Source organism: Metopolophium dirhodum, chromosome 6, assembly GCF_019925205.1.
Source record: "Metopolophium dirhodum isolate CAU chromosome 6, ASM1992520v1, whole genome shotgun sequence".
In the NCBI taxonomy this organism is placed as follows: domain Eukaryota; kingdom Metazoa; phylum Arthropoda; class Insecta; order Hemiptera; family Aphididae; genus Metopolophium; species Metopolophium dirhodum.
The window spans coordinates 9,188,981-9,207,779 of NC_083565.1; the positions used below are offsets into that span (position 1 = coordinate 9,188,981).

Sequence of the window (18,799 nt, forward strand, 5' to 3'; positions counted from 1 at the left end):
GAAGCTTGTACAACTTTTTATACACCTATACTGCATGTATTACAATGTTACACACTACACAGTGTAGTTTCCCATTAATTAAAATAAATACTCTAATTTGAAATCTAATTATGGTTGTAATATGTCTTTTGGTTTTCATTAAATACGGTTTTAATAAAGTTAAAAGTTTCGTTCAACTAATGTAACCAGAAATTTATGGTTTTCTCAAATTATTAGTTTTTTTATTATATAACCGTATTCAGCATCAATAAAATATAAGAAACAAAATGCAATATAAACATTGACTAATTTAATTATTTAATATAACCTATTATAATCGTATATTTTTTCAATTTGCTACCTATATAAAATAGTAAAATACCTTTATTTGACAATGCGTACAATAGTCAAAATTGTTTATAATATATTCACTATAAAAAAAACTATAAGTAGGTACTTAATATTATATTTTTAAATAATTCATTTATGATATTATGTTAATGTAATTAATTTTTTTAAGGTAAAAAAAACCTTAAAAATGTATTTATGTATATAAACATACCAATTCAATATTAAATAGTTATACTAATGAATAGATAGGTACACTTATACGTTATAACTTATAACAGATATTAGGTTATTTTGGTTTAGAGGGTTTCAAAATCATTTTGGAACATCGTTTATTTTAAACTTGTTTTTAAAGTCCCAGTTCACTAGTTAATATGATTGATACCGAGATTATTATTTTTGGTATATTTTAGCAAGGCTGGGCATTATAACGAGTTAAAAAGTTAAAGTTAAGTTAAAAAGTTAATTTTATTTTAACTTTTTGACTTAACTAGTTACTTTTTCCTTTTCATTATCTTAACTGTTAACTTACTAAATTTCTATCTTAATTAACGTGAAACTAACGAGCTACTTTTTCATTTTAAGAAGTAAGTTAAGTTAATTTATTTTGTTTTTAATTTTATAATATTTCACTATTTCAGTCTATTTCGTTTTCATGTCAAAACAAATGTATCGTAAATTGTTTAAAGTTAAAAATGTATATCATTCGAATCGAACTTATATGAAAATACTGTATGATGTATAAGCACTATATCCTGTAATTTAATTTTAAATTGGAAAAAATTTAAGTACGCTAGCGTTGTATAAACAAATTAACTTTTTTTTAACTTAATAAAAAGTTAACAAAAAGTGTGTATTAACTTTTAACTTAACTGAGTTAACCTATAGTCAAATTAATTTTTAACTTTTTGTTATTGGTGCAGATTAACTTAACATAACTGAGTTAAAAAAAAATCATTAACTTGCCCAGCCTTGTATTTTAGTATTATTAAATACCGAAAGAGGTTTGTGTTTATGGAGTGGAATTTACATTTAATCTAATGTCGACCACATCATCCTGTGGAGCAACTGATTTCGAGGCTAACAAAATAGGAGTAAAATACTTGAATTTTACTGCTTCAACATATAACTAAAACATACAATATATAAAACTTATATACCCCCATGGGAATCCAATCGTAATCCCAATGTAGAATGTTGGCCTTAAATTACTCAAGCATGACTCAATCAGTACTACGTAGATGTACATTGTCTTTATATTATACACTTATACACTATGTTTACCATACTAAAATTATAAAATTATAAAATATAAAAATATATAATGACTAGATGGTGGCTGTTATAATATTATTATAATCTGTCTTACTGAATGTTGCGAAGGTCTCTTAGTTAACTAAGTTCTTGCTTTGCTCCCATTGAACCCTAATATTTATACACGCCATTACCTATGTACTAATTATTTAAAATCATGAAAACGCAAAAGTGTTTTTACATTTTTGCATTCAAAGTAGAATTCGGTTGGTTATATAAGCATATGGAGTATTCCTATATTTTTTAAATTAAAAATAATGAATAAAATGTTTTCTTACATAATAGATATAATATATTGTCGTATCTAATATGTAAATGGCTCACGATAGCAACATAATATAAGTAAATTTGTGTAAAAGTTGCAGTACCAGCTATTCAACATTTCAGAAGTTCGTAAAAATTATTTTATAAAATATATGGGTAGTTTGTCGATTGAATATTAATATTTTATCTGAACATTATGTTTATAGACTTTTTTTTTTTTTTTTTATTGAACATTTAAGCTTCGACAGCATAGGTCATTAGCTTTTGAGATATATACAATTAAAATATATAAACTTTTGAAGAGAAAAAAGAAATTTTTACAATATTAGTGGCTTATTTCTAATTAATTATATGTTTTTTTCTAATTTTGATGCCTTAAGGAATGATTTGGTATTTTTTGGTAGGCAGTCGGGGCCAATAATCTCGTACAGGTTCGATGGTAAGTTTATAGACTTTATATAAATAAATACCGTCATTAGTGTCTTTTTATTAAAATAAAAATCACCGGTACCTAGTTTAATTTAAAATTGGAATGTTCATAAAGTCATAAATAAATATTATTGTGCGGTCTGATTTTTCAATTTTATAATAATTATAGTTTAAAAAAGAACATAAGGTGCGTAAACATTCACCACACAATTAAAATATATACATAATATATATTTAGGGCTTTTCTTCGTCCTTTTCTGTCATATTTTTTTTACCATAAAGTAAAAAAGCTAAAACGTTTGCTCGGCGCCCCACAGTATGTTAGCTTTTTCTGCTGGGTCGGCTGGGTCGGCTGGGAGACCTTCGAATTATGTTTAGGTTCTGGTTTAAAAATCAGCGATATAAATTACGCAGTTTTTATCGGATTTTGGTATACCTTTCCCCACATACAATTAAATAAAAATAAAATTTATTATTTTTATCGTAAATAATAAAACTAATAAAAAAACTACCTTTAAAAAAATAAAATCTATAACCTCTATCTGCGGTTCATATTAAATTTATAGAAAAGCTGCACGAAACGTGTGGAGAACTCTTTCTATCCCGTAAATTATTGAATGCATTATAGGTGCGAGCTTATCAACCACTAAACTCACCACTAGGTATATATAGGTTATGTATGTAGATTTTATATAGATATAGTTGCGATAATAATAGCTATTGTTATTAGTTATTACCTATTTACCTATATACATATATATTTATAAGTTATAAGTTATAACATTATAAATTATAGTATATGTGATACCTATGTAATATAATATGTATATATCCACTTAGGCATTATAACGATCCAGACCTTATCGATGATGAGCTATTAGCACATCGCACAAGATAACCTTCGATTTAGATAAGAATTTAACGTTTTTCTACTTTTTTATTGTTTAAGATGACTTTGGTATACCTACACGGATATTTTACAAATCCCACCGCGTATTATTTTATATTGAATTTTTCTCCCATTGTATCTCATACGACGAGATTTAAGTGTAAAAAATGTTTATTTTTTTTTTACTGTACATCTGTTTTACTCTCTTCGGGTTAGGCTTTCATAACAAGTAGGACAGGATATGTTTTCGATTTAAGCTCAGCGTGCAGTGGGAGCGCTCGTATTATATATAATATTATATAGCGACTTTATCGAGCGATATTGACCCCAACGTGTCCCCAGGTGCTGCGAAAAATCCCCCACGGCTTTTGTATTATATTATTATACGTATAATGTATATAGAAGACGTCCTAGATTATTAGATCTAGTTGAAACTGCAGATGGTATACGAATTGTTTTGTTTTTGATCTGCTACCCCCCGCCCTGGTGATTTCTCATAACAAGTACAGGGACGACATATATGGCTATTGTTTTCGACTTAAAGGGTTCGGTTAATAATGTCGTGATAAATAATACGCTGATAAAAAATAATACTGTTACTATAGGTAGGCAGTGGGTTAAGTGGGTGGGTGTAGTAAATATTTTATACTGCATAACAAAATATTTAGTAATAGATCAACTTTCAACGCGTATCCCAACTACAAATAAAGTGTTAAATATGTTAACCAACAAAGGTACGTCATCTATATAAACGTAATCTTAGTGTAATATGAAAAGCGTTTGTCAGACGTGTAAATAAAACGATGCAAGTGAAAAACAAATATTATAATGTAGGCATAAAGATTGTCTAAGACCTGTAGATATCCAAATCCGACGATCGTATTTGTTTTATAAGTTATAACTATAACAGCGTCGCTAAGATAAACGTTATAAAAATATATGCCTGATTGATATTATAAATTAGCTTTTTATTTCAATTATATAATATAATAACATAACCGTAATTATTATAGTTATTAATTAGGCACGAATTATATAAATTATGCCCATACGACTTGTAACAATAGGCGTAGTGAATAATATTATAGAATGATATAATGAATGACATAAAATAATAATTGTGTTCTAATATTATGGTTCACTGTATAGCCTGCAGTAACTCTATAATATAATAATTCACCGAATATTATTGATACTTACATATTTTACTATTTTATTGATTTACCAGCAATTGTTATTGTACGCGTCCGTAAATCTCGAACCGTTCTCGCAAGTGCCTAAATACATTTACACATATTATATAGAACAATATATAACACTGGCTATAGTGCAATAGTTCTGCGATGACATGATTTACACACACATACACACGTTTTACGATTCCGACCTGTTTGTATACAACAAGCGGATATACGTTGCCTCAGAAAGAACTGCAGTATTCTCTACAGACAATGAAAGTTACGCCGCAAAAAGAATTCTCATGAATAATTTATTGTATGTATAAACCAGAGCATAAAAACCCGAAACCCTTGTGTGGAAAACTTTATACTACTTACATTTAAACATTTTATATTTGTCCTTTTTCGCTTCTATTTTATAGTTATACAGCCTGTACAATAATGTTTTAAACATGACAAGACAATTAACATTAAACAATTTACTGAGAGAATAAAAGCTCAAATTATGGGGCTAGGTACTGTATTTTATTTCCCGATGCAAATATATGTCTTTTACTTTATATATTATACAGTCCGCTTTATATTATAGTGCATTATACCTACATTTTGTCTTAACGGTATATATAATAGTTCTGCGAGCTTTTCAATAGGTCAAAACATATTTAAAAACATTTAAGTTTAATTGGTATAGCTGTACTTCAACACGACGTATATCCACAACAGTAACACTTTATTCCTATAAATAATAATACACACAGCACAAACATAGATGCTATTTGGATGGAGTACGAAATCAACCAGTAATATTGTATTTTATAACTGCCTCTTAATTGAATAATATTATAAAATATATTACTTCTGTATATTACACAAGGTAAAAAAAAAATTAAATGATGAATTTATTAAAATATGATAGCCTGTAGTAAAAACGATTCTAATATTTCTATATTCTTATTTCTTATGACTATAGTGACATTATTTAAATGCGTAATCTATTTTCAAATACACGATGTTTTTTTCTTTTTTAAATGTCCTGTAAACATTATACATGCATTCAAAATGTCAAACAACAATAATAAAATAAAACTCTTGTAGTATCGCGGCATTTTATTACGGAACAGACGTAATACTTTAAAAATAAAATTTGAAAAAATGTTTTCTCGAGTTGAGAATTTCCATGCATAATAATATTATATAGATTATAGACTCGACGTTCATATTACATACCTAATATCACATATTTTTATTTTTTAAATAATCACAAAATGAATACTTGAGTTGACATTTATTATGAATGAATGAAATAATTTAAATTTTTACACGAAAAAATTATGTCTGCGGTGTCATAATTATTATGTAATATTGAGCCTCATCAAAACTACTTGAAACGCGTTATAATTTAAAGAGGGAAAAAATGTTTAATGAACGAGTAAAAAGGACCACGTCATGAAGTAGTTTTTTGAATAATATATACATAGATATTCGTACTCGTATAGTATAATAATAATAATATGGTGTACTATGACTGTATAGGTATTATATTATTATATATTGTATAATACTTACTTCCACAAAATCTCCATGTTCTTGTCCGCTCGCTGTGAAACTCAAGTGACACAGGAATGGTCTTTCCTTTTGTAGTTTCTTCACAGTCAGTCTATAAGATTTTCCCACTTCACCGTAATAAGTCCTATTGCACGCTGCAATTTATTATAATATATTATATAGACAGTGCATATTAGATTTGATTAGCATTTTTAGATAATTTGTATGTACACTGTACACATATATAGTTACATATCGTGTGATTATTTAAACGTAAGACACTCATTATTTCAAACATTTTTAAAGTTTAGATGATTGGAGTGACCCAGAGGGGTTTTCACGCGAAATGTTCGGTCCACTAATCCGCTCATCTAAACTTTAAATACTTAAAACTAATTAATACTGTGCTCGTTTGAAATTAGACTTTTTGTACTTCAAAAAAATAATCTGCTCTGGAGTGTGAAATTAAAAACGTATGTTGCAAAAAAGTAGAAAATTTTAAACTGATAACGATTAAAATTAGTCAAAAAATTAATTTCGTTGATTTTTCAAATTATGTGAACAAATATTTTCAAAAACTACGTTAATAGATTTCCAAAATGGGTATTTTCCTAAAATTACTCACCCGGTATAAGTGGTTTTTTTGTATAATAATTAGCGGATAGTAAATAATTTGTATATTGCAGAGTGCAGTGTAAGTAATTTTTTTCCAATGAGAAAGATTTCTTTTCTCGGTAATTTTTTGTATTACAATAACTGTAATTTTTTGATAAAGTCAGGAAATAGAATTGAATTAATATCGTACAATTAGTTATATAAATAAAATAATGGTAATATAACTGTTTTCTATACTTTTTGAATGGCAAACATTATTCTTAGTTTGGGGATTATTGAAGAATATTTTCCTGAAACGATGATGTTCAAAAATCAAATATTGAACTAATATAGACTATAGTTAATTTTATTTATAAGCATTTAGAGTTTCGTGGAGTAGCCATTAAAATTATACTTGTTAACTTTACTATTATAATGATGCTTAAAATCATACAAAATAATGAAATATTGTTTCAATGTTCGATAAATATATTTAAAAACGTTATTATATTTATAAACGTTAAAAAATATATGACTTGAGAATATGAAATTAAAAATAAGGATGCTACTATTTAAAAATACCTAACCTAACCTATTTAAAAAATATATATATTATAATATCTACACGTAAACTAACACTCGAATAACAAAAACTATAAACAATTTGATATTTTTTCGCTAACATATTATGATGTAGTGTAATAAGTGTACTTTAAATTATACAAAACAATTTTTAAAAATTGACTAAGAAAGAGTGCTTTACGTTAAAAAATAAAAAAAACCATTTTGTACATACATGTGTAAAAGATTTTTTTTTATCGCAATTATTATACAATATGCATGTTATAATACTAATTAGGCGAGACAAACAAAAAAATACACATTAATTATATTGTCGGGAAAACTAAAAAATCTGATTCTAACCGACGTATTTGTTGCGTTGGAAAGAATAAGAACAAAACAAAAAAGAAAACAGTTGGGGGCACGATGAGTGAGCTGGAATGCTGAATACATTATATACATATATTATATATTTTATATATATATATATGCGGAAAGCGTGTATTTTAATGACTTCGGTGGGGAGAGGGGGTGAACAGCGACTAATTAGGGTGAGAGGCGCCAGTCGCACACATATACTTGTATTATTATATACACTTAATATATACCGGTGCGTACTTTTCCTCGTCTGGTCTATATATTTTATATATATGAATATACAAGTCATATGTATGCGTGTGTGTTTGTGTTGTATATTGTACTTATTGCAGCAGGGATATAAGGGATGGATGGGTGGATGGGTAAGAGAGTGCGTGGACGCAGGAAATAAGATTGATGGGTGTTAACTTTACACTCAGGCACTCAGCCACAAAGCCATCACAGTAATCTGGAGAGCACTTTTTATCAACGAAAAAAAAACTCCAATCCACTTTTTTTTTGATCGGTTAAAAGTTCGTTCTTAACTTCCCCTCCCTCAAAAAAAAAACTCCTTTCACCGATGGGTAGATTTTCAAATATTAATACGACATGTCAGACCCGTTGTACATGAATTAAAAATTGAAGCAATCGTCTCTCAGAGGGTTGTGCTGACGTCTAATACACATAGATACCTACATATACGCGTCCACACGTAATATATATTATATTTTATTAATGTACTCATGTAGGTACATATTCTGTAAGAGTTAAACCGTTTTGTTTACATGGTTTGGAAAAGTTTGGTTTCAACATTTTTATCAGCACTCGGGATACTTCATCGTTATCGATAGTGTACAACGTCGAGTGTAAAGGTATGTCGTATGCATATAATAATATTATGTTACCGTAAATGTAGGAAATTCCGACAATATAGGTAATGACTAGGCTAGAGTGCTAGACGATGTCAGTAATGCCGGAGGACACCGTTTGTAATCGGCCTATATTTCCGTAATAATTGACTGATAAGTTTAGTCAATGTGACAATGTAATTTATCGGATATCCCTAAGGTGATCAATGATAATCCATTTATATATCATGAAACTATATATTAGCAGCTATTAGTTTATATTTATAATCTTTTGGTTTTAATGTCAATTTTTTGGGTTGATGAAGGAGGAGGAAGAAAAAAGTGGTCATGTAGAAATTGTTACGAAAATTGTTTTTTTGAACAAACGGATAACGATATAGTTTCAATAACGGTCGTACAAAATGCATGTTAAATATTTGCAAATTAATTTTTTTGAAAATGTCAATAGGGAAAGGGGACACGCCTCAATTCAAAATGATTTGCAGTTTGTCTTACGAAAATGAATAAAATAATATAATTTTATAATAATAGTAATAAAACTAATAATTATAAATTTATAAATAATAATAACATAATAACGGTATTAGGTACGCATGCTTTGGTCGATTTAAGTTTTTTCGGTAATTTAAGTAATATTCTAATAAATCTAATAAACAAATTAAATAATATTACTATCATCCACTTTGACTATTTATTTTATGTATTGTCTAGGAAGTGTCTACGTTGCCTATAACCGAATTAGCCATTGACCATTATCAATAATGACTAGTCATTACTCTTTACCAAAAATGCCACTGATTGTCGACATTGATGGTGTAACATATTAATATATTACATAAAATATTGAATGTAAAATTTTCTCAAATCGAAATTTCTGACCACAAGTGAACTATTGGGATGTCGTGCAGTTTAAATAGGTTTTAATTTATTGGCAAACATTTTTTCCATTTGATTACGCTGTAGAAAACCATACGCAATTTTATATAATACATAAATGTGTGTGCATGGCAGGTACTGCAGGGCCCGAGAATTATAACGACGCATTTTTTTCGTTACTAGCGACTCGTTTATATCTACATAATTGTTCATGGGTGGGTGGCGATGATCGTACAATTACGGGTGTATTGTCCGCGTATATGCAAATTACAAATAAAGGTAACTATATAATATTATAATACATTCGTTGGAAATACATTTATTTGGCGTGGAAAATCGATGATAACATGGTGTGGGCACCGCGGACTATATGAGCCGCTTTTATTTTTAATTTGAAAACTACATCGCGTCGTTGGCATGATCGTCGTGTATACGTGTATTAAAATATGATAGTACTTATATATGTATATATTTACTCGGAGGGTAAATTTGAAAGTCTATAGAAAACCGCATATTTTTATAGCTTACTCCTTCGAAAGCGGCACGTACGCATTCGTTTCGTCAAGCATTGCGTTTATACACGGTACGTGCGGCCGACCGGCGTCCCGTCCATATATATTATTATAATAATATGTGTTATGCCCTACGTACTATGGTTTGCATTTTTGAAGGAGGGTCGAATTTCACGGATCTGAAGTTTTCCGTGTAAAAGTACGTGTATTATACGGGGCGACACTCGCTGCCAGGGGACGTGTATAAGTTATACTAAATGCATAATGAATAATGATGATATTATACCCATGGCGTATAGATCTGTACCTTCATAATAATAATAAATAATTAATCAAACCTATTAAATTTAATTAAATTCCAAATTTATTATTATAGTAGAACACGGAAAAATGTGCGAATCCGCTGTTTTACGGCTATAAATTCGATTCGCACTCCTCACTCGATACTACATAGTATACTTTACTAGGTACCTATATATAATAATAATATGTAATTAATTCTAATTAATTATATTATGATGTTGTGTATATCGCCTTGATCTTTCTACTTCCTCATAATTCTATCTGCGCTTTGATCGGTCATATGATATCATATAGAGTATTATTGAGTATTATAGAATATTACGCACGTGGTTTGCAGATATATGCTAATTAATAATTATTATTATACGGTCCGGACCCCCCCCCCCCCCACTCTCTATTTCACCCCAATTAGAACGTTTCTATGTGCTGTAGTTTGCTTAGCTTTTTGGTATAATATAATATGCGTATGAGCCCTCCGGCTCCCCCTTGAACCCTCTCGTTAATTTGGGTTCGTCGTCGTCGTCGTTATTGCAATGCATAAGATATGTGTATTATACGTAATACGTATGTATACTATAGTAGCGACCTTACAGTATGGAAAGTTAAACAGTAGGAACTTCTAGTTGGTCTAGAATAAAGAGCTGACTGCAAGGGGGGGGGGGAGGTGGGATCAAGGTAAAAATATACTTGTATAATATAACTGCAGTAATATTATTATTTAGGCCTAAGTATTCAAAAACGTAAAATACTTAGATTAATTTTAAATACACGAGTATAGATATAACACATCCTCCGGTTCATCCTGCTGGCACTCGGCGTCTGTTATATGGTGCCAAAACTATGGTTTCATCGTTATAATATAGATTTCGGATCAAGATTTAAAAAAAAAAAAAATCGTAACGGTTACCGAGTGCCAAGATGAACCGGAGGACGGGCTATACTCGCGACCCGATACTCGTCTTCAGTATTATATAACGATGCGTGTTTTTGTGGTATATATATACATACCAGTGCAGGATGGAGGTTCGTCTGACCTGTCGGGACAGTCGTACTTGCCGTCGCAGTACTCGTCCAGCTGAACGCACCCGCCGGTCGACTTGCACATGAATTCGGATATGCGGCAGGACAGTGTCGGCCTGACGACGGTGAAGCTGATCAATAGCGCGGCCGTCAGCCCGCTTATCACAGCCGTCGCGTGAGCCATAATATCTGTTGCTGTAGTTGTATGTGCTGATGGTGACGGCGACGACGATGTGTTGATATGCTAAAAGTATCTGCGAAAAAAAAAGGCTCGTGAGTACGGACAGATACGAGAGGTGGTCTAATATATTATATTATAGGGTGGCATTTAAAACTTTAATTCGTCCGAAGATAACAGCAGTTTAAGAGGCGCCAGTGGTGGAGGTATAGTTAAGGGGGGTGGAAAAATTAACGTGCACGCCTAGATATAGGTAAGCACTCGGTTAGAGTCAGCTGCAAGTGCTGCAGGCACTATATTATATACGTATATAATGTAGGTATTATCCTGATTCTCACCATATTGGTCAATGACATTTTTTCAGAATGCTGTTCTTGAAATTCAATTTTGAAAAATGACTATACAGTAGTATTGTAACGGAAAGACACGCGATTAAAACGATTAGTTCTTAACGGGTGGGTATATTTTGGTTTAATTGATTTACAGCTGAGACTATATATAGCTGCAACGCAGTCAATCGATTGTTATATTTGTTCCGCGTCATTTCGTTAAAAGTACATACACAAGCAAAATTGAAACGAGAATATTGTAAAAACTTTCCGAAAACCTTTATCATTTTACACGAAAAATAATAAAACGTCGGTTTTTATTCCGTCCAACCGTTGCAGGCCCGTGAGCCTTGCAACCTATACATTGTAATATAATACACAGGTGTCAAAAACGCGTTTGTCATCGTGACAAAAGGCAATCATTATTATTATTGTTGTTGTATACTTGTCGTCGTTTTCGTTGACGTTGTGTATAGTACAATACCGCTGCGGGAAATTCTGCACCGGGAAACTCACGCCCGGAGCCACTTTTCCTCGCCATGCCAACGACGGCATACACGCGTTGCATACACGCTCAGCAGCAATACGCCGCATGTAAATATTTAACACGATATTACACAAAGCTATATTTATCGTTCGTTCGCTTACACCACAATAATAATAACGTATAATATTATGCGTATTGTAATTATTATGATGACATACAGAGCGCAGTGGATTCACCGAGCATGCTCATTGTTCACCCCCATTTTTCCTATTGAATAATGAATACTCATTCAAGTTATGGTTAATGAACTTTTAAGTATATCTACTTAAAGATCATGTTTTAAAATAATTAGATTTTTAAAACCATTTAAATAGTGTTCTGTAGCGGTAACAAGTTCTTTTTTTCCAATGAGACTGTCGATTTTTTCCAGTAAATAGTCATAGAGTTAGAAGACCTATCTAAATTTAAATTCGAACGAGTATTTTTTGAGTTATTTAACACTGTGTTCTAAGGATGGTAACAGGTCCTCGATAATGGGTTTGAAACATGTTATGCATCTAGTATCTAAGATGATTTGAATATATTTTAGTATACGCACCTAGATATAACTAATATTAATAATTAACCTGGCAACATTTTATAATATTTTGTAAAAACTTTCCGAGAAAACTCCTTAAGTGGCACTTAAAATCTTGATAGTTAATTACCTAACGCTGGGGTCTCGAGTAAGTTATTAGCTGTATACTTTTAAATTCCAAAAATCAGAATTCAAATGAATTCTTCGCTACTACAGGATGCTGCAGGATTGATGTGGCGAGTATGCTTGGCGAATCACGCTGTATACACGAATGTAACTGTAGTAAATGCGCGTATATTATACTTATATAACACCGTATATTATTCGTACCCGTCGTACCTAACATATATTATGTAATAAACGCTCGTCGGACAATGCGGCGCCCTGCAGAGTCACTGTGTATATAATTTATAGGAATGCGGTGCGGTCGGCAGTGTTGGTCGCGGTGGTTGCGATGGGTGATGATGACGCCGCGCCGCACATGACATCGGGGGGGTGGAAAGCGATTGTAAATCGGCTGTACCGCCGATCCGCGCGCCGTCCGCAGAAGACGATTTCGGCGAGACGTGAACGCGACACATGTTCGTTCACGCACACACGCGCGCGCGAGCGAGCGAGCGTATTAATAATATCGAAGCACGTATAGGAGCGTGCGTGTGCGTATGTGTGTGTGGGTATGTGTGTGTGGGTGAGAGAGTGACGATCCACGACACTGTGTGTGCGTAAAACCACGCCGCCCGTCCCTCACGCAAGCGTTTGACCCACATTTATTCCGCGGGCGCGCTTGGATCGTCGCCGTCGCCGTACATAGGCCCCGCGTCCGCCGTGCGTGCGGTACACAACGAACCCTCCACGTCCACCCGCCGCACCCGCACGAACTCGCGTGTTTGCGACGACGAAAATCTGCCGACTGTTCGCGCGTCATCCCTCGGCACCCTCCAACCGTCCTCCGACAGCCCATCCAAGTATCCAACCCGTCACATCCCGCTCGCGTTCCTATAATATTATTATTGTTGTTAAACTTACGCGCACACATATATTAATATATTATTATTATACGAACGAGTCACCGTGCTGCAGCGGTGTAGTTATAATATTATATAGGTAGCAATTACATAATATTATAATAATATTGAATTAATTGTATTTTTAAGTATATAGGTAATGTTATTATCTCATACGAAAATGCATCGACGACACAACGGTGTTATTTGGGCGCTCGCTGGGTCGTAGTAATATTGTAGTGCTGTATATTGTCGGGTTTAGGATGCTGCAAAGTGCAAATCTAGTTGGATCGAACTATATTTAATGTAACTACTAACTGTATTATTAAGACGATGTCAGCGGGTGGTTGATGATAATAGTATACGATGTTTTCGTTATATTGTATTAATTATTATTACTATTATTAATATGTCACTACATGTAATATTTTTATAAAAATATATCTTATACGACCGCAAGCGTTTATAATAATAAACTGCTGGCGGCTGTTATAGTAAATCGCATTATGTTTCTATAATAATTATTGTTGTATTGTTGCGGCCGCGGCAGGAAAGCTCTCTGTCCGATTTTCGCCAAATCAGATAACGGCGTGGCATTCGGTGCCACGCCGCGCTTATAATCGCATTCGAGATCGAGGGAGGTCCGCTTTTGCAGCTTTCGTCGTCGGTTCATTAATCCTATAAAATAATAACGGAATCGAAAATAGAAAAATCGGCTTACACATCGCACACACATCGTCTGTAAGGAGATAATATAATTATTACACCCCCAGCGCGACTGCGGTGAACGAACCACGCGTGTGCCGAGTTTTCCCGGTGGTGCACTATATATAGCTTTGGATGGAGGAATGGGGGGGGGGGGGTGGGGGGGTGAATGATCGGATGCTCGGTTTTATACGTGATACCACTGATACCGCATCACCACAACAGCACCCGGTAAACGCACGTTCGTTATATTAATCGCTGTTACTAGTATAATAATAATATGTATGTCGGGTCGCCAGGTCGGGTGAAACGATAATAATATAACGAACCAATTATGTATACAGCTCGTAACGCTACGCCGAAATACACCTCCGTTATACCTGTGTGGCTGTATAGGTATATTTCAACTGGAGTCTTAAGCGCCGTTGTGTATATTATAATATTATAGTATTATGTATATAGTGTACCGTGCTCAGATATCGCACGTATGCGAGATTATGTTGTACTTAAGCTACCCGGGAGCGCAAATACCCGACATCTATCAATTTAATATCCCCACGTGGGTCGTGGTGGGCATCATATCGCGGGTTAGACCACAGAATATAATATAACAATTAAACGTATAACTGTGCGAGACACTGCTTACAAACTAAACAAATAATTAACATTCGGTTATAATAGGTGACCGCGGAACGGCTACAACTACAATTTATTTAATATTATAGCTCATCGCCTTCTGCAATAACACAATATGCCATAATGTATATTAATTATTACAACCGTCGCTATAATATTATAATCATATTCGTGATTTCGCCGTCATTATATACGTGTTCGTACAAAATAATAATTAACTCTAATACACTGTGCTGTACTTGCCGGTGCAGATGTTCGACGAACGAATGTAACCGCTGCGGTGGCCGCCGGTGCAGCAGGGCCCATGCGCCCCCTTTAATAACCTTTCGATGCAGCTAACGACGGCGGTCGAAGACACATTGTCGTCCGTGGCTGTGCAGACGGCTGCGATGCGGGCCCCGGCCTAGGGCACTGATTTCGAACATGACGGCGGGTGCGGCGCACGTGTGACGGTCACGGGTCGAATGGCACTGCTGCTGCTGCTTGTGCTGCCGCTGCTGCTGCCGGCACGGTGGCGGCGGTCGACTCGTGGGGATTTTCCGCGGCGCGACCTGGGAAAAACGACGACCGTTTGCGCGCGCTCGACGCCGTATTTTCGATCCCGTCCGACGCCGCCACTGCAGCCACCGCCGACGCCACCACCGCCACCGCACCTACCGCACGGCCTCGTTGAAACCTCTCTAGATATTCCTCAGTCGAATCACGATGATGATGATCATTATCATCATCATAGTCACATCATCATTATCATCATTCTCTCGACCGCACATAATATATTATATCAATTATAAAGTACAATGTATTATATTATGGGTATATTATGTAATATGTATTTTTTTTTGGTGGGGTGATGAGCGGAGGTAAATTACACAAACTTATGGTGACAGACTTTCTTATTCGCCGTCGATTGTTATCCAGTAAAAACCCTTTTTTTAAAAAACGAAAAATTCTTGTCTATATTTTTTATAATGCGTGTACTGTAATAATATTACGGATAAACATATTTTGTTCGACCAGCAGGGCAATATTCTCTATTTCATAACTAAATTTTAAAAATATTTATTCAATGAGTATTAAGTCACTCGAATTTTGAAGTCTTTTTATTTTACCGATTCCATACTTGAGTAGTAATAATATGATATCTTTTTCGGGGGTGGCTAAACATATTTTGATAAAGTTCTACTGAGAATATGTTTCCTTTGAGGGAGCCATCAAATATTTACAACTATTGTTAACAACAGTCACCGGAATTTTTAGGGGAGGGGGGGGGCTACTAAATGCCTATCACACGGCTCCGGTGAAACTTCCAACTTCGAATCATCATCATCATATCCCGATCGCACATAATATAAAGTGTAATATATACATTTTTTTTAAGGGGGATGGGTGGATGTAAATCATAGGGTAAACTTTAAGTGACTGGTTTTCTTTTTTATCGTCGATTATATTTCAGTAAATCAAACCCTTTTTTAAAAAGAAATATCTCTAAAACTCAACCAACTATAAATTAAAATATACTCCACATGACAACATTTATAGCAGCTGACCATTTCTTTCTCGATCAGTAAGGTATATGCGAGTATATTATATTAAAGATACTCTATACCAAGGGTGACCAAACTTTTTTGATATACTGACAATAATATATTTTTAATTTAGGAGCCATAAAAATTCATACAATTATTGTTGATAGTGGTCATCAGGATTTTTTATGGAGGGGGGGGGGCTACTATAAATGTATGATAATAAATTCTTACAAAAGGGGATCGAATTTGAATTGTCTATCATGGTTAACCATTCGGATACTCCTCCTCTATTTAGACTATATATAATAATATATATTATTGTATGATTGTAATCGTTCACTGTACGGTGTAAAGCACATAAAACGTTCCTTTTTTTCTTTCTGAATTTGGGTTCCCTTTTCATTATAATTTATAAATGTACACAACCGATAAATTAATCACTATTATAGTGGTAGTTTATAGTGTCCCGAGATGTGTTTTAGATTCTTAAGTGTAGCCAAGTAATGCGCATTTACCACGGATGTTTTTTTTATTATATTTTTCCGTGACCGTTTTTTTACGAGCGAAAGGAATGCTCAAAAACTTTCACGTAGCCTCTTCCGAAATCGAGTCTAAACGATATACTTTGAAGGGTTAACTTTTAAGTGTCTCAAACCGCATAATATAATATGGAAAAAACCGACGGTCGCCGACAATTTTTGAATGAATGTCAACAGGCGCGTGGTTTTGACCGGGTTCCGTTCGAAACTGTTTTTTGAACGCTACGATTTACTATGCTTCCGAATTTAATGTCGCAACAAATCAGCAAATAATGAGCACAGCGGGTCGCTGGAGATGAGTCTGGCCTTTTTTTTATTCTGTAACATACACTTATATAAGTTATATTTAACAGTATTTTAAAATATAAATCAACAAAATAAAACGCTTACTCATAACAAAAAAAAAAAACCCCCACACAATAAAAAACAATAATGTACGGTTAATGGGTTTTTTTTTTCTGCGTCTCTTTGACGTGTAATATTATAATAAACGTTTGTATATCATACGACACGCATCTATTGTCACGTTAAAATAATAAAAAAGACACTCGCCTATGCGGTAAAAACGCGTACAATAGTCGTATAGACTATAGATATTATTGTTTATTATATATATATTATATAAATACAAATGTCAGCGGAAGTTTTGGCGGTTTTGTAAGTGTATATACACAATATAATTATTATAGTCTTGTAGTCGGCCGCATCGAAATTTGTCGGATTGTTACTGGACTATTATACTTTGCATCCCACCACCTACCTACATCTACACGCTATTGCGAACCTATATAATATACCTATATTATATTATTATTATATCACTCGGCACTCGCGAATAACACAATATATTTATACGACTCGTGTCACGGATTCGTTCGGGAGGAAAAACGATCTCGCTACGTAAAAGATTTCGGTACATAGGTACTTGCTAGTATACATAGCTATGTTATGGGTACAGACCTTTGTATACCTATAGATTTGTTCGCGGAGAGCCTGTGCGATCTGTTTGGAAGTTTTTTCCCTCTCTCTCTCTCTCTCTCTCTCTCATTTCGTATGCTTCAGGTATTATTCGTATTCGTATATTATAATACGCCCCACGCGTATATCGATCGGCCGCGCTAATAAAATGCATTAATATGTAACAACGAATTAAAGCCCGCCCACGTATATACGACCGGTATATGTAATATATAAAATACACACAATATATGTAAAGTTTTCATCGGGACGTCCGTACGTACCTATGATGCACATACCACATAATATACACGCACCTATATATATATTTTAATATGTGTGTGAGTTTAGAGAGCTGGTTGGCGGCATACGTCTTTCCGAATATCCTTCAATTCGTTCATATCGGCCATGCGTATATATTATAAGTGAGTGTGTGTGTGTGAAATGCGTATGATAAATAATGTGTATTGTGTGTATATAGTTCAAACGCGCGTAGGGTACTATATAGGGTTACATTATTGAAAGTTTACATTTCTATACGAATAAACGTTTTCGTCCCGTATTTTAAATATATTCTATTCCTTTTCAGAGTTAATCTATATACTTACACTAACGCCCGCGCACACACACGCATAAAATACGTACATTCAAATATATATTATAATATAATACAATATGTATATATCCGCATATTATATACCATTACTATATAGGTAGGTACTATATTATAATATTGCAGCAATAAAATAACTTTGTTAACATTTGACGTTCGAGTATAGGTGAAACAACGGATTGATGATTGATTACAAATTACCTATAACGT

The 18,799-nt window shown here is 33.4% G+C and overlaps 1 protein-coding gene across 2 annotated transcripts in view; it reads right to left on the reverse strand.

Moving 5' to 3' along the window:
* LOC132947372 (uncharacterized) overlaps positions 1–15,474 on the reverse strand; it is a 30,445-nt gene extending 14,971 nt beyond the window's left edge. The window contains exons 1-3 of one of the 2 annotated variants that reach the window (XM_061017641.1): positions 15,198–15,474; positions 11,027–11,292; positions 5,968–6,101 (exon numbers count right to left, since the gene is read on the reverse strand). In XM_061017641.1, the coding sequence (XP_060873624.1) occupies positions 5,968–6,101; positions 11,027–11,222 (330 nt within the window). In that variant the 5' untranslated portion in view covers positions 11,223–11,292; positions 15,198–15,474. Of the gene's footprint in view, positions 1–4,423; positions 4,501–5,967; positions 6,102–11,026; positions 11,293–15,197 lie in introns of those variants that run through there. The other variant, XM_061017642.1, reaches the window with a different exon arrangement.
* Positions 15,475–18,799: the final 3,325 nt, after the last annotated feature.